Source organism: Stegostoma tigrinum, chromosome 25 (assembly GCF_030684315.1).
Source record: "Stegostoma tigrinum isolate sSteTig4 chromosome 25, sSteTig4.hap1, whole genome shotgun sequence".
Lineage (NCBI taxonomy): Eukaryota > Metazoa > Chordata > Chondrichthyes > Orectolobiformes > Stegostomatidae > Stegostoma > Stegostoma tigrinum.
The window spans coordinates 19,792,951-19,815,427 of NC_081378.1; the positions used below are offsets into that span (position 1 = coordinate 19,792,951).

General features: G+C 42.8%; 1 protein-coding gene and 1 long non-coding RNA gene across 3 annotated transcripts in view; one reads left to right on the plus strand and one right to left on the minus strand.

Annotated features, from left to right (window-relative positions):
• shank3a (SH3 and multiple ankyrin repeat domains 3a) overlaps window positions 1-22,477 on the plus strand; it is a 730,589-nt gene that overhangs the window by 442,033 nt on the left and 266,079 nt on the right. Inside the window, exon 15 of the mRNA XM_059654527.1 lies at window positions 14,860-14,935. Within this exon, the coding sequence (XP_059510510.1) occupies window positions 14,860-14,935 (76 nt within the window). The remainder of the gene's footprint in view (window positions 1-14,859; window positions 14,936-22,477) is intronic.
• The window catches only part of LOC132210954 (uncharacterized), a 189,541-nt gene continuing 167,894 nt past the window's right edge, over window positions 831-22,477 (minus strand). For both annotated transcript variants that reach the window (XR_009447209.1, XR_009447210.1), the window contains exon 3: window positions 831-12,350. This is a non-coding gene — a long non-coding RNA (uncharacterized LOC132210954). The remainder of the gene's footprint in view (window positions 12,351-22,477) is intronic.

The following is a 22,477-nucleotide window of genomic DNA, read 5'->3' on the forward strand; positions in this document are numbered from 1 at the left end:
AGTGGATTTGTCCTGTTGGAAAGGAAAGTAATCTCAGGATGGGGTGGGGGGGAGACGGTGTATAACATTGAAAAGGAACCCAATTTAATCCATTTCACAGTAGCGCCAAAAGTTAAAATTACTCCCAGAACCACCCTGTCTTTTTACAACTTTATTATCCCTATACAAGGACTTCCTTGTTTGAGACTCTGATTTGCTTAGACTGAGCCTACATTACACACAATATTTGACTCACAAGGGCAAACAAGAGCTCCATGAATGACCAGAAAATAATCACACAAGTGAACTCTCCCTCCATCATTCTTCTCCTCTTGGTTTTAAAGATCAAGCCTGAGAACTTCTCATCAATGTCTTGATGTCATGCAGTAAGGGCCTCACCCATTTCCCAATAAATAAAACCAATCATCTTTACCCTGCTATGTGAGTAATCTCCAGGTCAAGATGAAGCGCTATGCAATGTTCTTCAGAAATTTCCTCCAAAACTAAATTGTTATCAGATTTGAGTCCTTAGAAAGAGGCACCCCCAGCTTACACCAACCTCTGCCATATCCCAACTTGTTTCAACTGTTCTTGTTTTCCCGTGGAGACTCAGTCATGTTTGTTTTGGTCTAAGTTGATGCTATTACTAAATAGGTCAGATCCCAGGTGTGAATCTGGTTTCTTAGATTATATTTTGTCAGTTTCAGTCTTAACAGCATGAATCACTGAAATACTATCACAGGAAATCACAAAGATTCTGTTTTAATAATAAAACAGCAGTTTATTATGTAAAAGAAATGAAGATAAAATAGAAACAACATAATTATTTACACATAACAGATTTGAAGATTTAGAAATACCTGGTAAAATACACTCCTGTTAATCCAAAGAGTCCTCCTTAACAATACTCATACCTGAGAGACTTCCCTTTTTCTTTAAATCTATCAGATTTAATTTCACTGTGGCTTTAATTCACTCGTTTAAGAATCTGATGGCCTCTTCCTGGAGCCTTCATTCAACTGAGCTTAGACTTACTGAGCTTCAACTAACTCTTTTAGGGTTTTAACCACTTCTTGTGGAACTTTTGAACTGAAGTCCTTACACCGAGGAGTTTAAACTGGGCCTTACATTTCACTGAACCCTTTACAGGGGTTTCACACATACAAAGTAGGTAAGTCGCAAATTCAAAACCAAAGAAATACAAAATAAATGATATTTAACTACATATAAATCAAGCCTTATATCACAATGTTCCAGCCCCAAGCAAAAATATGAAAAAGATTTCACTTTTTCTGTGTTCATGTGCAAGTGCTTACCCATCAGTGTCTCTAAGTATGATATATCATTCCATATGTGTCGATTTAGTTTTTGGGATCTCCTGAAAAGAGAGGCTAATTTTGGTGCTGTTTATGAATGTAATACTCTGCCTCTTTTGCTCAACTCATTAAGTATCCCTCTCTCATGTTCTCTCCCTCCGATCTGTAATCACTATTTCAAGTTAAAGTGAATGAATTAAAACTGAGCCCTATGTCCCTCCCTATATTAGCTTATCTTTCTATCTCTACCTCCCTTTGTTTTCTCAATATCTTTTTTATTTGTTTTTATAGTTGTCAAAATCCCCAGGTAGCCTTGAGAGTTATGATTTAACCATGTACTGTCAGTGTGGAGTCCCCTGTAGGCTGGACTAACTATGGATTCCTTTTCTTGAAGCACATTGAAAAGCCTAAACTGATTTCCCAACAATCTAGCAGTTGTACTGATCACTTATTAGGTACTAGCTCATAAATTACAGTATTTTGACCTAATGACCTCGGGGTTACTGATCCAGTTCCATCTTAACTTGGTGTCTGTGCCATACCTTACCTTTGCTTGTCTTTCTGCTTTTGTACCTCTCTAATTCTCTGCTCTGACTTTACATATTTGTGTGTGTCTCTGTGTCTATGTCTGTATCTCTCTATCTTGTCTATCTCCATGTCTCACTATGTATTTCTCTGTTTTTGTCTCTTATCTCTCTGTGTGTCTTGCTGACTTTCTGCCTGTGCGTGTCTCACATTGACATTATTTTTCTCTTCCTGTCATTTCATCTCTGTCTATCCTTTTAGATTTGATTTGATGTATTATTGTTATATGTGCCTAGGTAAGTGAAAAGTATTGTTTGCGTGCAGTACAGGCAGATAATACCATACAAGATAGGGTGATTGAACACAGCGAGGAATATGAAATTACGGCTGCAAAAAAGGTTCATAAATCGCAAGATCAACATTAGGATTGGAATTTGAGAGGTCCATTCAGAACTCCAACAACAGCAGGGAAGAAGAACCTACTGGTTCATGTGTTTAAGCTGTATCTTCTACATGACAGAAGAGATTATAACCGGGTTGGGAGGGGTCCATAATGATAGTGGCTGCCTTCCCGAGGCAGTGAGAAGTAGAGATGGAGTCAATGGATGGAAGTTTGCCTTGCGTGATAGACTGGGCTGTGTTCACAACTCTCCATCGTTTCTTACAGTGCTAGACAGAGCATTTGGGTAACATGCTTTCTATGGTGTATCTATAAAAATTGGTGAGGGTCTTCAAGGACGTGTTGAATTTCCTCAACCTCCTGAGGAAGAAGAGCCATTGCTAACCTTTCTTGAACATCACGTTCTGGATGGGCCAGGACAAGTTGTTGGTGACTGTCACTCCACAAAACTCCTCATTGTGTAAATAGATAAATCCCACTGTCTGTCTCTCTCCCCGTAATCCAAGTGGCTACTTTTTCATATGACGCAGTGAATATTAGCAAATGAATTCAACCTTGATGGGTATCACAGCTAACCCCAACTCTTTCCTCATCTGTTGTTCACTCCCTTGTTCTTCCAGTGTGACTCACTGCCTGGTAATCAGCAGTGAGATTTAACTGAAGCAGATTAATCTCTGTTTTTCAGCTCCACAGTTGCGAATGTATATATTCAGTGATCCAGCAGCAGCAGGGGGTAGGATTTTGGTTTATTTTATTGAAATACGGCATAATTCCTACACGACAAATATCACTTGTTCCAAGGTCCTCTTGTCGACATTGTGTATGTGGACGTGGTCAAGTGGATTGAAACAGACTGAACAGGTTTTTTGTCATTATTCTCACTGTAAATCATAGTCAGCTCTTGACTTTCCTTTAGCAATCCATTTGGAATAGTTCTTGCATCTGGCACAGTGAAGACTGTTCACCACTGCACTCAGATTAAATTCTCCATGGTCACTGAAAATTTAAACAATGCTGCCCTCTGCTGCCCAGCTGTAACAATTTCTCTTTCACAATAAATGTATTTTCATTACAGCCCATCGCTGGATTGTTAATCCAGAGTCCCAGGTAATGTTTTAGGTTCACATTCTACTGCAACAAGTGGATTATTTTGAAATCAATAAAGAAATCTGGATTTAAATATCAATGATGACCATGAAACCATTATTGATTATTGGGGAAAACCCATTTGGTTCATGAATGTCCTGTAGGAAAGGAAACTATCATCCTCGCCAGGTCTGGCTGACACGTGGTTGACTCTTAAAAATTTAGAATGGGCAATAAATGCTGGTTTAGCAGTGACACCTTCATCCTGTGAATGAATCAATAATTTGATGAGAAGAAAGTTGAAAGTTTTCTGACTTGGGCAACGCTTTTCACATCTAGCCATCTTATAGGGGCTAAGGGTTAGACAAGAAGTCAAACTTCTGCTGTGGTGAGTGAACCATCAAACACTCCCAGGACACAGACAGCATGCATTCAACCGAAGGTTACCCTGCAGTGACTATCTAATTCCTTTTGAGAGAGGATAGAATTAAATAATTGAGAGTGGGGCTTTGGCAAGAGCAATGTGAATATAAGCTGGACATATCTACATGTCCTTACAGACAATGAAATCAAGAGTGGTGTGAGAGGAAAAGAAGTGAATCAAACCCTGATAGTACAATTACTTGGAATGAAAAAGATTTTAAAAAGGACTACCAGTACATGAAGTAATCCCAATCAGATTTGTTGCAGTTCCTTCACTGAAGTTGCATATAACCTAAGGAACCATCCATCGCGCATTTTCTGATTTTTTAGTTGGCCCACTCTGGAAGTGAGCCTCATTCCCCTTCCACGGGATTCAGTCCATTGCAAACTAAGTATGGATGAAGTCTGATTGTGTTACCCATACTTCATGGAAGCATTATTGTTAAATTGTTGCTTTCCTCTCCTGTAGATAGAGATTATCACATCAACCCTGAGAACTGGTCTGTGGCACCAACCCTGGGCACTGATCCTTTGCAGCAACCCTGAGGATTGATGCTTTGCAGCAACCCTGAGGATTAATTTATTGCACCATCCTCGAGGCTTAATCCATTGCTCCAACCCTGGTCACTGATCCATTGCTCCATCTCTAGGCACTGTTCCATTGCTCCATCCCTGGGCACTGTTCCATTGCTCCATCCCTGGGCACTGTTCCATTCCTCCATCCCTCGGCACTGCTCTATTGCTCCATCCCTAGGCACTGTTCCATTGCTCCAACCCTGGTCACTGATCCATTCCTCCATCCCTGGGCACTGTTCCACTGCTCCATCCCTGGGCACTGTTCCATTGCTCCAACCCTGGTCACTGATCCATTGCTCCATCTCTAGGCACTGTTCCATTGCTCCATTCCTGGGCACTGTTCCATTGCTCCATCCCTGGGCACTGTTCCATTGCTCCATCCCTGGGCACTGCTCTATTGCTCCATCCCTAGGCACTGTTCCAATGCTCCATCCCTGGGCACGGTTCCATTACTCCATCCCTGGGCGCTGTTCCATTGCTCCATCCCTAGGCACTGTTCCATTGCTCCATCCCTGGGTACTGTTCCATTGCTCCATCCCTGGGCACTGTTCCATTGCTCCAACCCTGGGCACTGCTCCATTGCTCCATCCCTGGGCACTGCTCCATTGCTCCATCCCTGGGCACTGCTCCATTGCTCCATCCCTGGGCACTGTTCCATTGCTCCATCCCTGGGCACTGTTCCATTGCTCCAACTGCGGTTACCATTCCATTGCTCCAACGCTGGGCATTATTCCATTGCTCAACCTTGAAGATTAATCCATTGCACGAACCCTGAGAATTGATCCATGGCACTGAGCCATGACACCGACTCTCGGTGCTGTGTCAATGTATGGATTGTGGATGTTGATCCATAAGAAAAGAATGAAGGGAAGAGTGCAACTGGTAAGAGACAAAAAAGTAACCTGTGTGTCAAGGTAGGAGGCACAGACATTGTTTTTGATGAAGACTTTGCATCTATCTTCACAAAACAGAGGAATGATGCTGATATTGTAGTTAAGAAGGGAGTGTGAAGTGTTAGAATTAGATAAGCATAATGAAAGAGCAAGATGCACTGCAGGAATTCACCCAAGATCCTCAGGCAGCCCCTTGCAGACCACTTCCATCTAGAAGGACAAGGGTAGCAGATACATGGGAACCACCACCATCTGCAAGCTCCCCACCAAACCAATCACCGTCCTGACTTGGAAGTATTTCGTCGTTCCTTCACTGCCGCTGGGTCAAAATCCTGGAATTCCCACCCTGATGGCATTGTAGATTGACACGCGGCAGGTGGGCCGCAGCAGTTCAAGAAGGCAGCTCATCACAGCTCCTCAACGGTAACTAGGGACAGGCAAAAAATTCTGGCCAGCCAGCTACACCCACAACCTACAAATGAACTTTTTTAAAAAGCATTAGTGGATTTAATAAATCTGAAAGTGTTTAAATTGCTGACCTCGAACAAAATGTATCCCAAGTTTCTAGAAGGAGCAAGGGACGAATTAGTAGACACTCATAGTCTCATAGTCCACCTTGGCTATGGGCCTGGTACAAGGGAGTTTCTCAGACTGCATTATTGTATACAGAGGACAGGATGCTTGAATAAATACAATCAGCCTAACCTTGGTGATAGAGATAATTATTGGAACAAAATGGTGAGAGACAGTGAAAATTGTTCGTGAGAAAACCATTGATCCATCAAGACAATCTGTATTGAAAGATGTTTGTGCTTGAGTCACTTAATTTTGTTTATTTGAGGGGTAACAAAGAAACATAGCAGGATTGCTGAGGATGGCACATTTCATGAAGTCTACAAGAATTTTAGAAAGGACTTTGACAAGATTTCATATAGTGGACTGTCAGAAATGTAAGAACCAACCAAGTCCAACAGTTAAGTTGAATCCAAAACTGGCTGAGTGTCAGCAAGTTAAGGGTAGTGTTTGGCGAAAGTCCTACAGGGCTCTACTAATTTCTGATTCTGTGATTTATATCAGTGATTGAGACTCAAATGTAGGAGATGAAGCTGATACAAATTTTGGGCATGTAGTTATTAATTAGGAAGAAAGTTTATGCTAAAGGTTGCGGGAAGATACCATTGGACTGGTCAAGGAGATAGAAAACAGTGAAATGGATTTGAATCAGATAAATTTGGTGTGACATGCTTAAAGTGGGAAAACCAGACAAGATGATATGTAATAAATGGTAGGATAAGGAGATGTTGGAAAGAACAGAAAAACATTGGAATGAATGTCCATATATCCCTGAAGATGACAGCAAAGATGAATAAATGCTTAAGAAGGTATACAGGATGTCTTTCTTTAATAACCAAGACAAGATGGGCATGATCCCTTCAGAATCCCACTGTGTCAGAAAGTTATCCAATTGTAGATTCACTCGATTATGTTATCCTATCAGTCTTACAGTATCAGGAGGTTGTGCTATCAGAATTCCACTGTGCCAGGAGCAGACCTCAGGAACTCGTTCTATTTGGAATTTCACGGGGGAACCTTGATACATAGATTGTTCTGTGTGAAAGTGTGGTTTTGCCCCTCTGAATTTTTAGTGAACTGTGGACATGCTCTGGTTTGAATATATTTGAAAAGTAGAACACTCTAGTTACAATAAGGCCTAGGTAGCAGGAGAAATCTCAAAGCATCTGCCCACAAGAGCTGAAAGAATTTCCACCCCTTAGGTGCATCAGAAAGTTCATTTTATCAGGTCACTGAGTTACAATTTCAAAGAGACAGGTTGATGGATGGTAAAAGCAGTGGGTTCAGAGAAAGTTCAACCTTGCTTCATTCTGTCAACACAGAATCAGTCACAGTCTCTCCCAGCAAAGAAGATTGCTGACGCATGAACTGAGCTGAATGTGAACCTGGCTTGGAGCATATTCAGAAGACAGGCCCACAAAATCAACATTCAGCGATATTATGTGTATTAGTATGCATGCTGAAGTATTCATGTTGCTGTGCGTTCGTTTAAGTATTTACATATTTCATACCTGTTTCTGGGATGTGAATGTTGCTGTTTAGAACCTAGAACATAGAACATTACAGCACAGTACAGGCCCTTCGGCCCTCGATGTTGTGCCGACCTGTCATACCAATCTGAAGCCCATCTAACCTACACTATTCCACGTACGTCCGTATGCTTATCCAATGGTGACTTAAATGTACCTAAAGTTGGCAAATCTACTACCGTTGCAGGCAAAGCGTTCCATTCCCTTACTACTCTCTGAGTAAAGAAACTACCTCTGACATCTGTCCTATATCTTTCACCCCTCAATTTAAAGCTATGCCCCCTCGTGCTCGCCGTCACCATCTTAGGAAAAAGGCTCTCCCTATCCACCCTATCTAACCCTATGATTATTTTATATGTTTCAATTAAGTCACCTCTCAACCTTCTTCTCTCTAATGAAAACAGCCTCAAGTCCCTCAGCCTTTCCTCGTAAGACCTTCCCTCCATACCAGTTTTAGGCCAGAATTTATTTTGCATCCCTAATTGCCCTGGGGCTGCCTTCTTGAGCCATTTGTATTTGGTGATGGTCGAGATTGTGGGTTTGGAAGCTGCTATCAAAAGAGCCTTGGTGAGTTATTGAGGTGCACTTTGTAGATTGTGCACATTCTGCGCATCAGTGGTGAAGGGGATTACTATCGAAGGGGTTAGGTGAAATGCCAATCATGCAGGCCTTTTTATCTCCTGGATGGATTCCATTCCTGATTTGTGCCTTGTAGACAGGAAGTGAGTGAGTTAATCTTCCTCACTATGAAATTCCCAGCCTCTGATCTCCTCATAAAGCCACAGTACGTAATTTGTCCAGTTCAGTTTCTAGTCAGTGGTAACCCCTAGGATCTTTTCACTTGTTTTCTCAGTATCTGAGAGTGGAATTTTACCAGGCACTTGCAAGCTCTACTGCTGTTGAGAATGTAGCACAAGTATAAATTGGATTGGTATCCCACCAATTTTCCATCTCTGCTCAGTTTTCCAAGAGGTTGCTTCATGGTGTAGTCAGGAACCCCCGATGGTGAAATGCATGTCGCCAATTACGGAAAATGAAAAACCAGTTAATAACTATGGAATGAGGCACAATTTCTCCATCTCTGTGGCATACATGATGTATGTAATGGCAATAGTTGAGGTGATAACTGAGTGGTATAATCACTGGTCTGTGGGGGAACCTGGGTTTGAATTTCATTGTGGCAGATGGTAGAATCTGGAATTCAATAAAAATGTGGAATTATTAACCAAATGATGACCATGAATCAAAAGTCAGTTGTCAGAAAAAAAAACCTTTTCACTGATGTCCTTTAGGGAAGGAAACTGCCATCCTTACCTGGTCTGGCCTACACATGACTCCAGCATAGTAGATGACTCCTAACTTCACTATGGGCAATTACAGCTGGGCAATAAATGCTGGCCTGGCCAGCGATGCCCTCATCTCATGAATGAATAAAACAAAAGCCATTGATATAAGAGAGGTGAGCATGCAGCACACATTGAGCTGCCATTATTGCAGCTAATGGCAAGGGGGAAACCAGCTGTAAAAGCCCAGCCTTGCTGCTAGTTGTGTCAGAACAGCATAACTGTTGCAAGCCCACAAAGCAAGCACTTTGGGTAAGTCACAGGAAAAGGAACTTACTGTCAATGCATTGAAGCCACTGGAGAAACAAAAGGCAGCACAAACATTTCAAGGTGTTTCCCTATTCAGCATCCACTTTAGAAAGGTCATCAAGCACCACAGGACCAGCAGTTACAGCATCCAACATAGAGAACAACAGCAATGGCCAAAGGGCTGGATCCAGGAGAAGGCACCACCCTATCCAGTGGAGCAGGCCAATGTGCAGCTACCCACCCTGTCAGGGCAACAGCAGCTATTACATCAAGTGGGCACTGACCTGTGTCTGGATGGAGCACGATATCATGTCACTGGGAGAAAGAGGCCACCCAAATACCATGCCAGTCTCAGGACAGGGCTCAGCTACCAGTTAGCAGGCCCCAGGGTATCAGCCAGGACACGGATACCTTGTATCGGAGACCATCCCAATATATCCAATTCAAATGTATGCCCTGAACCAACCCTAAAGCATTGTAAGAGCGACTTGAAAGCAGATTTCCAGACGTCAGGCTGCACTCATGTGGTTATCAGGCTCCTACAGACTGACAAGCCCTATGTGTTCAGTGTAAGGGCTTCTACTTATTCTGTTCAGCTGTTTAGGTCTTCACAAAGATCTTGTTGCAGATTGACAGGCTTTCCCGAAGGAAGGAGAAGACAAGCATGTACACTTCACATGTCTGAAAATCCACAACACCCTAATCAAGGTGAGCTCCAACTGAAGGAACTGTGCCTATTATTGCCTTGTTCTGAATGTTGCCATCTGCCACAGAGCTGGAGGCAGCCTGCTCATTTTCAGCTCCTGAGATTCTACATGGAGATTGTATGTTCCCCAGTAGTTGGTTTGAGAGCCCCTCAAAAACCTATCTCTCCTGTATATGTGCAGAGGCAGCTTCAGTGATAGAACTGGTAGTCAGCTGCTGTTCTTTGTCAGAGGGTTAGGGAACAAAACCTGGAGATGCCTTGAGGAGAGCACTGAATGCCATCATTAATTTGGTTTTTACACCGATCAGCCTGTCTTTGTTTAGGGCTGACATATACCTTCCTATTAAACAAGAATGGCTGAACTTTGTTTCAATTCATTCATAGAACATAAGCATCCTTTCAAAACTAACATTTGTCGCTTCTCCCAAATTACCCTTGAGAAGATGGTAGTAAGCCACATTTTAAACTGCTATAGTCCATCTGCTATTGGCACTGCCAAGGTGTTGTTAGAAAGGGAAGTTACAGGTTTTTGACTTTAGTACCGAAGGGATGACAGTGCAATTCCAAGTGAGGATGGGTTGTGCCTTTGAGGGGAACATGAAAGTACTGGTGTTCCCATGCATCTTATAATTTATACTGCACTACTGTTATTGTGTATTGGAGATGGAGGGAGTGAATGTTTAATGGACTGTCGATCAAGGAAGCTTCTATGCCCTCGATGGTGTTGAGCTTCTTGAATTTTGTTGACTGCATTGTCCAGTCTTCAAGGCAACAGTTCACTCAGTGCTTTGCAGCGTAGCTGCCAATATATGGAGAGCTTTCCCATGTGCTTGTATCCATTCGTTGGACACTCACGTATGCTTCTCAAATGACCACTCTTTCTATGGATGTCATCATGCACTCATCTGCTCAAAACCTGGTAGTCATGGCCACGATGGGTTCCTCAGTATTCAGCAGGAGGGACTGCAGGACTTCAGGGAATTCTGAAAGCTGATCAAACATTTTCAAATGTTTGTATTTATCTTTAGCATTCAATAAGTACTTGCATAGCAAATGACTCACCCGTCTTCCTCACCCAATCTCAGCATCTATTTCTAGATGATCATTGTTTGATACTTCCTCAGGGCTTTGATGTGGATTTTCCATGGCTGTCTGTATCTCTGCATCTCTATCTGCCCACAGAATTGTTACGGTGAGGAAGGAGACCATTCATTCCATCCTTTCTGTACCAGCTCATCATTACCAAGTGTCAATCTCCTGCTTTTTCCCTACATCCTTTCACATTGAATGCTTATTTGGATAGAAGTAATGTCCTCTTGAATTCAACTGAGCCTGTACTATCTCCTTTTCCACGTCACTTTAAATCTATGCCTTCTCATTTTTGTTCTTTTTATGATTGGGAATAGTTTATCCCTGTCCGCTTTGTTCAGGCAGGTCATGATTTTGAAGAGCTCAATCATCCCTCCTCTCTGCCATCTTCTCTCCAAAGAGAACAGTCCTGGCTTTTCAATCTGTTCTCATATATCTGAGGTTCCTCATCCCTAGAACTATTCTTGAAAATCACTTTGGCACTCACTCCAATGTGTTCGCATCCTTCCTGTAATAAGGCACCCAAAACACAGTATTCCAGGTGAGATCTAACAAATGAACTCAACATCACCTCCTTGCTTTGCACTTTAAGCTTCTATGAATAAAGCTAAGGGTACAACATGCTTTATTTACTGCTGTCTCCATTTGTACTGCCAACTTCAGTGATCTGTGCACAAGTATACCCAGGTCCCATTGCTGCTGCACCCTATTAGAATTGTACTCCCTATTTTACACTGTCCTTCCATGATCTTCCCACCAAAATGCATCACTTCACACTTCTCGTCTGTCACCTGTCTGCCCAATCCACCAACTTGTCAATATCATTTTGGAGTTCTGTTCTATCCTCCTCACAGCTTACATTTCTTTCACATTTCATGTCATCTTCAAACTTGGAAATTTTTCTCTGGACCACCAGGATCCTTTTGTTCTATGACCTATAACTTCCATCACGTTTGATGAGTACAACTGTTTCAAAGGCCAAATGAAAATCCGTGTATACCACATCGGCAGTGTTACCCTCCTCGACCGATTCTGTTACCTCTTCGAAAACACTCCAGTAGGTTACTCAAGCATGGCTTTTTCTTTAGAAATCCATGCTGACTTCTGAATCAATTCACCTATTTCCATGTGATTACTGAGATACACTGAATAACTGCTTCTAGCCGCTGAAAGTAAATTGGTCTGTAATTGCTGTGCTTATCTTTCCAACATTTTTGTGAACAAGGCCATAACATTACAATTCTCCAGTCTTCTGACACCTTCCTTATTCGAGAAAAGACTGGAAGATTGTGATCAGAGCCCCTGCAATTTCCACTCTCACGTCCTTCACTATCCTTGGATCGATCGCATTTGGTCCCGGTGCCTGACAACTTTTAAGCACCAACGGTCTATCCAACACTTCTTCCTTATTCAATGTGAACCCGTTTAGTGATAGAATTCCATCTCTTTCACCGTGGCCTGAGGAGCACCTTCCTTCTTTGGTAAGGACGGATGCAAAGCTATGAAGTATTCAACTGGTACCACTCTATCTGTGATGCTGGACTTGCCGAGGTGAATATACGTTCACTAGTAGATGAGGCACACATTAACACTTGAATGTTGCTGTTCCTCAGAGGATTACATTGCTTCTTTGTACATTTCTGCTGTATATCCAATGATTCCTCTGCAGAAGATAAAAGACAACAGTCTGTAAGGTACATTGCTAACAGAGAAATTGTCTTTGCATTTTCAGTAATAATCATATTTCTCACAGTAATCATATTTCTCCTATCAGTGAACTGGGCTCCCTATAGGCCATATGTTGGAGCCAGCTGCATGTCATATCTAATACTCAGTGCCTGCAACAAATGCGCTAATGCCATCCATTGAATTTCCACTGCATCTTCCTTCATTACTACCAGTGTTGCCAAAGATGCCACTCCACCTCATTTCTGCTGCTGTCCCGGGAATTGTATTTATTGTTTGCTTGGAATGAGATAAGAATGTAAATAAGTACCAATGATTAAATCAGTTTTTGCATAGGCTGTAAATACCACATTTCAGGGGACTTGCTGTGTGGGAGGAGTACTAAAGTTGCCAAACTGAGCTTTTGTTTTATTGCTATCTGTAGAGATGCACCCTGGGTAAAGATGCTTTGACGTTAGTTGCAAAGAGAACGCTTCAGACTACACTCTGAAGAGGGTTGCGGAGGTGAGAAAGTGATGGTTCCCATGTGACACTCGCATGTCACTCACCTCACTCAACCTTTAGAGGTCAATGAATTTTCTCCTGCACTTCTCTGTGTTCTCCACACCACAATCCAGTTGCTTATCTCCTGTACTTCTTCCAGCCAAGCTTACCTTGTTAGGTTGGCTGGCGTCCATGTACAGTTCTCTGGGAAAGGAACATACCTCCACTTCCTCACAACACACCTCATGTGCTGCATCCCTAAATCATGGCTTTATTCTTCCTCTTCAGGCATCTGTTTTTCACCACTCTTCCCTTTCACTTCTGTAGCTTTGTTGTCTAAAATGCACAGTACTGCTGCTGCTTCCTGCTGGTGTTCCTTTGAATTTCTACACTCTTAATCAAGCTTCCAGCTGTCCTGACTATTGTTTCCTAATTTGATCCTAAATCCAAAGGCGTCCGGTCAGCCATTAGTAAATTTGCCCGAATGGCGCTACTCATAGGATTAATTTTCAATCCAATGTCATCCCAATGCTCCATCAGAATCCACGTTTATAAGCCACTACCCTGTTCTTCTATCAGTTCTCTCTTCCCTCAGACTTTGTGTTTCATTGTGTTGCCTGATTTCTCTGTTTCGCTGTGATTTCTTTTAAAATTGTGCATGTGGCAAGGGTGTTGCTGCTTCGGCCAGTGTCCATCCCACATTGCCCTGCTCTAGGTGGTAGTGAGCTGCCTTCTTGAATTCCTGCAGTTCTTGAGGTATAGGAGCACCCATAGTGCTGTTAGGAAGGGGGTCCTATGAATCTAAATCAGCAACAATGAGGGGATAGTGATATAGTTCCATTCAGGATATTGTGTGATCCGGAGGGGAACTGGCTGATGGTGGTAAAGCTCCACGGTGGCACTGTGAGCGGCACGGTTGCTCAGTGGTTAGCACTGCAGCCTCACAGCACCAGGGACCCAGGTTCAATTCCAGCCTCGGCTAACTGTCTGTGTGGAATTTGCACATTCTCCCCGTGTCTGCATGGAGTTCCTCCAGGTGCTCCGGTTTCCTCCCACAGTCCAAAAATGTGCAGGCTAGGTGGATTGGCCATGCTAAATTGCCCATAATGCTCAGGGGTGTGTGGGTTATAGGGGGATTGGATGCTCCAAGGGGCGGTGTGGACTTGTTGGGCCGAAGGGCCTGCTTCCACACTATAAGGAATCTAATCTAATCTAATCTCCCATGTACCTGCTGACATGTCCTTCTAAGTGATAGAGATTATGCATTTGGAAGTTACTGTTTGAGCAGCACTAGTGACTTGTTATAGTGCATGTTGTAGATGGTACACATTGCTGCCACTGATAGATGTTGTGAAAAGAGTGCATGCTGAAGGTGAGCGATGGGATGTCAGTCAAATGGGTTGCTTTGTATTGGATGGTGTCAAGCTTCTTGAGTAATATTATATCTGAAATCATCCAGGAAAGTGGAGAGTATTCTATCGCATTCTTGACATGTGCCTTGTAGATGATGGACAGGCATTGGAGAGACAGCGGGGGAGTAATTCACCACAGAATTCCTCGCCTCTGACCACTTATATCTAGTCCACATCAGTTCTGTTCAATGGTAACCCCAAGGATGTTGGTGCAGGATCCAGCAATTCTCAAGGGATGATGGCTAGATTCTCATAACAGAGATGGTCATTATCTGTGAGGCACAATTGTTACAAGCCATTTATTAATCCAAGCCTGGATGTTGTCCAGGTCTTGCTGCACACCAACATGGATGTGGCCTGCCTCAGTATCTGAGGAGTCACAAATGGTGCTGAACATTGTGCAATTATGAGTGACATCCCACTTCTGATCTTATGATGGAGGGACTGTCACTATGCTATCTGTTTCCTAAGTCTTTCTGGTTTCCCATCCTTTGGGCCATCTCTGTTGTTTTACACTGATGTCTTTTGCGTTTTTGTTTGTTTGTTTGTTCACTGTCCTTTTCCAATTTAAGTCTTCAACATTTTTTTCAGAAACGCGTGAAGATCGAACAAAGCGTCTCTTCAGGCATTATACAGTTGGATCGTATGATAACTTTTCATCTCACAGGTAGGAGACTTCATTTACTTTGTCAGGAGTTATTTTCTTCTGGGGTATGGTGAAGACATGAAATAGTGGCTTTTTAATGCAAACTCATGCAATGAATATGGGCTGTACGGCTGGTTATTTGGTCCTGTAGGAAGTAAACAAAGCATGGGAAAAGCCATTGAAGGTGACAGTGGCTGTCAGTTACACTATCAAACTCAAAGCAAATTTGCATCCTGCTTTTGACTTTTTTATTGTGCTGTGAGACAGAGTGAAAATTTGTATGGGTTGCATCTTGTAACTGGTGAAGACAGATTACAGATTACACTTCCTACTATTTTTGTCTTGTGTCAAAGAAAACTCTCAGGAATGGCTGGTGTGAGATATTTAAATAGTCCAATGGTAAATTTGGTTAACTCCTTTCTGAGTTCAAGCTAAAGTAAAATGTTGAACTAGATTACAGGTATAGAGGGAGCATTACTTTATGTCTAACCCAGGTTGTATCTGTCATGACTTTAATGTGGTATGTCACCTTCTGGTTGCAACGGAATGGCTGCATGGAATCCTAAAGGGGAGGGCAACAGCTACAGGCATTGAAAGCAAAGGTCCTGCAAGCAGGTTTTAGGGACTTAAGGTGGAAATTGAAATGCGGGTCTTCAAAGGTGGCTGATGAGTGGCTTACTCCTAGTGCCATGCAGTAATAGTAGAAGAATAGAAGAGTAAAGCAGGTGGGCCCATGGCTGGGATGCTTTAGATTCCTGGGGCACTGGGACCATTTCAGGTGGAGGTGGGACCTGTCCAAGTTGAATGGGTTAGATCTGAATAGGAACAGACCGAAATTTTCATGAGGAGGTTTACTCATGCTGTTAGGGTGGATATAAACTCGCTTGGGAGGATATTGGGATCCTGATAAGTAGTTCAGAGGGGAGAGATACAATTAAAAGTTAAACTTAGGTAAGGAAGTCTGGAAGGCAGAGGAAACAAGCTGTGAAGGAAGAAGTGACTTTAGTAAGTTCAAATGGAATATATTTTAATGCAAGGGGCTGAGGAATAAGATAAATGGGCTGAGAACACAGATAAACACGTGAAAGTATGATATCATAGCTCTGACCAAGATTTAATTGAAAGATGGCTGAACATTTCTGGTTATTAGATAAGGATGGAAGGTGGAGGTCAGTATTGAACAAGAGTTAACTATAGCACCGAGGGGGGGATGGTAACTTGGAAGCACAGTTAAATAAGTAAAAAAACATGTAAGGGGCATACATGCTGTTGGGTCCCAAACAGTCAGGGAGAGATAGAGGATCAAATGTGTAATCAGATATCAGAAGTGTGAGAATAGTAAGGCAGTACTAGTAGGGGATTTTAACTACCAAGATATTAATGGGGATAGCTTGGGTGAGCAAGTTAGGGACGGAACAAAACTTTTAAATTATACCCATTAGTACCTTTCTTCACCAATACAGGCTAACAAGCAAAAAGCAATTCAAGAGCTAATATTCAGAATTGATCCCAGGTAGGTCGAAGATGAATCAGTAGGGGAGCCTTTTGGAGATAGCCACCATAAATCAGTTAAATTCATGATAGTATGTAAAAGGATAAGGATGGGCTGGGAATGGAAGCTGTCAACTGAGGAAAGGCCATTATAGCAGTGAGCAGCATTCTAGATGGAAATAGTGAAATAGCATGTTCTCAGAAGGACAAAGAATCTGATCCATACTGGAGAGTCCTGGATGTCAAGAGATATAAATGTTATGATTAAAAAAAAAGAGCAGTTTATGGCTGATACTGACAGCTCAATATGGCAGAGTTTCTGGAGGAACATAAAAAAATGCAGTGATTCTTATAAAGGAAATTAGAAAAGTAGAGAGTGCACGAGAAAGCATGGGCAGATAGGATAAAGAAAATCACGGAGGATATTTTTAAAAATAAATCAAGTGCAAGAGGATGTGTCGGGAAAGATAGGCCCATCAGAGATCATAGACCCAGAAGATCCAGAAGGCACTGTCTTCAATTAATACTTTATGTTGATCTCACAATGGAAAAGGATGGTATGGGTATATACATTAGGATGGAGGACTGTGAAATATTAGAAGAAATTAACGTGGGACAGAAAAGGTGCCAGAGGATTTAGCAACCTTAGAAGTGGATAAATCTGCAGGTCTGTAAGAGATAGCAAGGGTCCTGATGGTAATTTACAAATCCTGTTGGGCCAGGGATTGGGTGCCAGGGGACTGGAGGACAGCCAATATTGTTCCACTTTAACAGAAGTGAGAAAGGGAAAGACAAGGTTTTGAAGGCCAGTCAATTTAACCTCAGTGATGGGCAAGTTCTTAGAAAGAATTCTGAGGGTCCGAATATATCTGCACTTCGAGAGACTCAGATTTATCAGGAATTTTTGGCATGGTTTTGTTAAGGGATGTTTGGCAAAATTGATTGAATTTTTGAGGCAATTACCAGGAATATTGATGAGTATACTACATTTTTAAATACGAACTTAGCAAGACTTTTGATCGGGTCCATCATGAAAGACTGGACAAGAAAGTAAGAGTCCTAGACAAAATGGCACTTTGCATCCAAAGTTAGCTGAGAGGTAGGAAACTGAGGCAGATGGTAGAGGAATGTTTCTACGACCAGAAGTCTGTTTCCAAGGGGGTTATGAATGCCCCAGTGTTTGGGCTTTTGCTGTTTGTGGTGTACCTGAATGATTTGGACAGTACAAGATATGTGAAGAAGTTTGCAAATGAGATGAAAATTATTAGAGGGATAAATAATGAAGATGATAACTTTTAACTGCAGAAGAATAGCAACAGATAGGTCAGCTGATCAGAGCAATGACAAATGGAATTCAACCCAGAAAACTGTGAAATAATTCACTCAGAGAGACTTAATAAGGCAGGGGATTACACTATGGATATATTACACTGTGGATGTAATATATATCCACAGTAATATATCCATGTAATATATCCAAGGAAACTGGAAGTATCCACTGGAAAGTACTGAAGATCAGAGGGACCTCAGTATCCATATCCACAGATCTCTGAAGGTAGCAGGACACGTAGATAAGGTGGATAAAAAGGCTTTTGTGATACTTGTTTTTATTAGCTAAGGCATTGAATTCAAGAACTGGGAGGTTATGCTGGAACTGTGCAAATGCTAGTTAAGCTACAACTGAAGTACTGCATGCAGTTATGATTAGCACATTACAGGAAGGATATGATGGCACTTCAAAGTCTGCAGAGGAGACTGACAAAGATCTGGACGGTCTAAGCTACGAGAAAAAATTGGACAGTCTGGGTTTGTTTTCTTGGATCAACAAATGTTGAGAGGTGCCCTCCTAGAGGGGTGTAACATTATGAGGGACAGAGACAGGTTGGCACTTTTTCCATTTGGTGAAGAGTCAACAACCAGGGACATAGATTTAAGGTAAGAGGTAAAAGGATAAAGAGCAAGTTGAGGGGAATCTCTTCACTTAAAGGGTGGGGAGTCTGGATTTCACTGCAATGAAAAGATGCTTCAGTCAAGAATTCTCTTAGTATTGAAGTTATTTAGATATTCACTTGCATTGCCATAGCCTTCAGGGCAACGGGCCAAAAATTAGAAAATAGGTTTAGTGTAGTCAGATCTGTGTGAAGCAGCATGGAGACAATGAGCCATAGCCTCCTTCTGTGATGTAAACATTTATGAATCTATGAATAGGCTCTGAGTAAGCAATCAAATTTGTATCTGTGTGTAGTTTTCTGCCTACCGCCTCCCCTTACCTCACTTAAACACTTCAGAATTAATTCCATTTCCATGATAATGCTTGCCAGTCCACTTTGACAAAATACCTGAAAGCATCTCTAATCACAGCTAGAATATTGCAAAACCATTAAGAAAACTGGTCCAGTATGATGACCTGTATTTTACTTTTATCTTGAACATTCTAGAAGGATATCAAGGACTCGGATGACTGTATCAGCGCCGCCTCTTGCTCCCCAGAGGAGCTCGAACAGTTCATCCACTTCACCAACACCTTCCACCCCAACCTTCAGTTCACCTGGGCCATCTCCAGCACATCCCTCACCTTCCTGGATCTCTCAGTCTCCATCTCAGGCAACCAGCTTGTAACTGATGTCCATTTCAAGCCCACCGACTCCCATAGCTACCTAGAATACACCTCCTCCCACCCACCCTCCTGCAAAAATTCCATCCCCTATTCCCAATTCCTCCGCCTCCGCCGCATCTGCTCCCAGGATGAGGCATTCCACTCCCGCACATCCCAGATGTCCAAGTTCTTCAAGGACCGCAACTTTCCCCCCACAGTGGTCGAGAACGCCCTTGACCGCGTCTCCCGCATTTCCCGCAACACCTCCCTCACACCCCGCCCCTGCCACAACCGCCCAAAGAGGATCCCCCTCGTTCTCACACACCACCCACCAACCTCTGGATACAACGCATCATCCTCCGACACTTCCGCCATCTACAATCCGACCCACCACCCAAGACATTTTTCCATCCCCACCCTTGTCTGCCTTCCGGAGAGACCACTCTCTCCGTGACTCCCTTGTTCGCTCCACACTGCCCTCCAACCCCACCACACCCGGCACCTTCCCCTGCAACCGCAGGAAATGCTACACTTGCCCCCACACCTCCTCCCTCACCCCTATCCCAGGCCCCAAGATGACTTTCCACATTAAGCAGAGGTTCACCTGCACATCTGCCAATGTGGTATACTGCATCCACTGTACCCGGTGTGGCTTCCTCTACATTGGGGAAACCAAGCGGAGGCTTGGGGACCGCTTTGCAGAACACCTCCGCTCGGTTCGCAATAAACAACTGCACCTCCCAGTCGCGAACCATTTCCACTCCCCCTCCCATTCTTTAGATGACATGTCCATCATGGGCCTCCTGCAGTGCCACAATGATGCCACCCGAAGGTTGCAGGAACAGCAACTCATATTCTGCTTGGGAACCCTACAGCCCAATGGTATCAACGTGGACTTCACCAGCTTCAAAATCTCCCTTTCCCCCACCGCATCCCTAAACCAGCCCAGTTCGTCCCCTCCCCCCACTGCACCACACAACCAGCCCAGCTCTTCCCCTCCACCCACTGCATCCCAAAACCAGTCCAACCTGTCTCTGCCTCCCTAACCTGTTCTTCCTCTCACCCATCCCTTCCTCCCACTCCATGCCGCACCTCCATCTCCTACCTACTAACCTCATCCCACCTCCTTGACCTGTTCGTCTTCCCTGTACTGACCTATCCCCTCCCTACCTCCCCACCTATACTCTCCTCTCCACCTATCTTCTTTTCTCTCCATCTTCGGTCCGCCTCCCCCTCTCTCCCTATTTATTCCAGAACCCTCACCCCATCCCCCTCTCTGATGAAGGGTCTAGGCCCGAAACTTCAGCTTTTGTGCTCCTGAGATGCTGCTGGGCCTGCTGTGTTCATCCAGCCTCACATTTCATTATTTCAGATTGAGTGACCCTTCCTCAGAACTCGACCCAAAATGTTAACTCTGATTTCTGTTCACAGATTAAATCAGCCCTGCTGAGCTTTTCCAACATTCTGTTTGTTTTAAAAGTACCTAATTGGCTGTGAAGTGTTTTTCAATGTTTGTGAAGGGCTATATAGAAGTATACTTGCTTTTTTTCTCTCTGTCTGCTTAATTATTTTCTGTGACCGCTCCTGCAATTTCTCAGCCAGTCATCTGATCCTCCTGGATTGTATCATCTTTAAATTTGACCATCACACTCTTCAACTGATAACTTCATGTTGAATTTCTGAGCAAGAGTCATTGATCTAAGTTAGGAATGCCAGTACCAAGGCACATACAAGGTATATTGTCTTCATTCCTCTCTAAACGGAACAACGTTTCCCACTCGCTACCCAGTTCTTATCTAAATCCAGGCCTTTCCTTGAAACTCCGCTGCTTTATATTAAATTTGACCTTGAGTCTGAAGTTAGGATACAATGGCTAATGAAAATCACAACTGTCCAGTTGAAATGCCACATTTTCAAAGGAATCAAACAAAATTTTGCTTTCTCAGTCTACATTGATAGCTTCTGGTTAAATTTTGATTGTACAGATAACAAGACTGATGGACTAATGGCAATCTATAGTTGTTGATGCCTGTTTTGTCCCCTTTTTGACAGTCAGCCTCACCAGTGTCCAGTGACTGTCTCATGATGATTCTTGATGTCTTACAAAAACCCTCTCCTTTCCCTGATACTTTTTAAACTCTGTGATAAATGCTACTTATCCTTGGGAAATCATTTGTGTTGAACATATATTGGACTTCCATCTCTGTTACAGAAAACCATTGATTTTTATTGGGATTCTTTGTTTAGAGGAAGCGTACCGCTCATCTTCATCCTTGTGAACGAGGGAGAATGTATTAAGAGTATTTGATACCTAGTACTCACCTTCAGACTCAAATCTTCTTACAAATCTTTTAGGTCGTTGACCGATTATAAGATTATTCTCTTGCTGTCATTTGTTGAAAGATTTTTATTTTAATCATTGACTTCCCTCAGTTGTTCCCTTTGCAATTCTTCTCCACTGCACCCCCTTAATTTTAAATCACAGCATTGTTATAGCATAGAAAGAGGCGATTTGGCCTTTGTGCCCATACCAGTTCATCAACAAGCATCATCACTTAGTCCCAATTTCCTGCTTGCTCCACATACATTTGCACTCTATTTCCATCCAAATATACACCCAGTTCCTTCTTGAAGGCCTCATTTGAATTTGCTTCCGCTGTATTTCCAGGGAGTGCATTCCATACTACAGCTACTGAACGTGTGAAAAAATATTTTTTGTCCAACATCACCCTTGCTTCTTTTGCACATCCCTTTAAATCTATACCCTCCATCCCTCTATATCTAAACCGTCTAATTCTCCATTCCCATTGCTGCCATATAAACTAAGATCTGGAGTTATCATTATGTTCTGGATTATGGATTTTCTGCACTGCTCCTCAACTACCAATAACTCAAGGTTGCCCTCATCCAAAGATGTAAAAATTGGAACCGCCTACTTAATATTCTGCAGGTCAAAGTGAAAGTCTTGTTTTAGTCTCAAAGTCACAAGAGACCTGGATGAGACTTATCCCATAGAATATTAAATATTTATCTACAAAATAATATTTGCAGTTCCTGGCTTGCTCTCCTGATTTAATTGAGGTGAGGTAAGAGTGACAGCCCTTGACATCAAGGCTGCATTTGACCAATGTGGCATCAAGGAGCCCTAGCAAAGCTGGAATCAATGCGTATTGAGGGCAAACTCTCCGGTGGGTGGAGTCATACCTGACATAGGAAGATGGTTGTGGTTGTTGGAGGTCAATCATCTCAGCTCCAGGACATCTCTGCAGGGGTTCCTCAGGGTAGTGTCCTCAGCCCAACCATCTTCAGCTGCTTCATCAATGACCTTCCCTCCAGCATAAGGTCAGAAATGGAGATATTTGCCGAAGATTGCACTATGTTCAGCACCATTCGTGACACCTCAGATACTGAAGTAGTCCATGTTTAAAAGCAACAAGATCTGAACAATATCCAGGCTTGGGCTGACAAGTAACAAG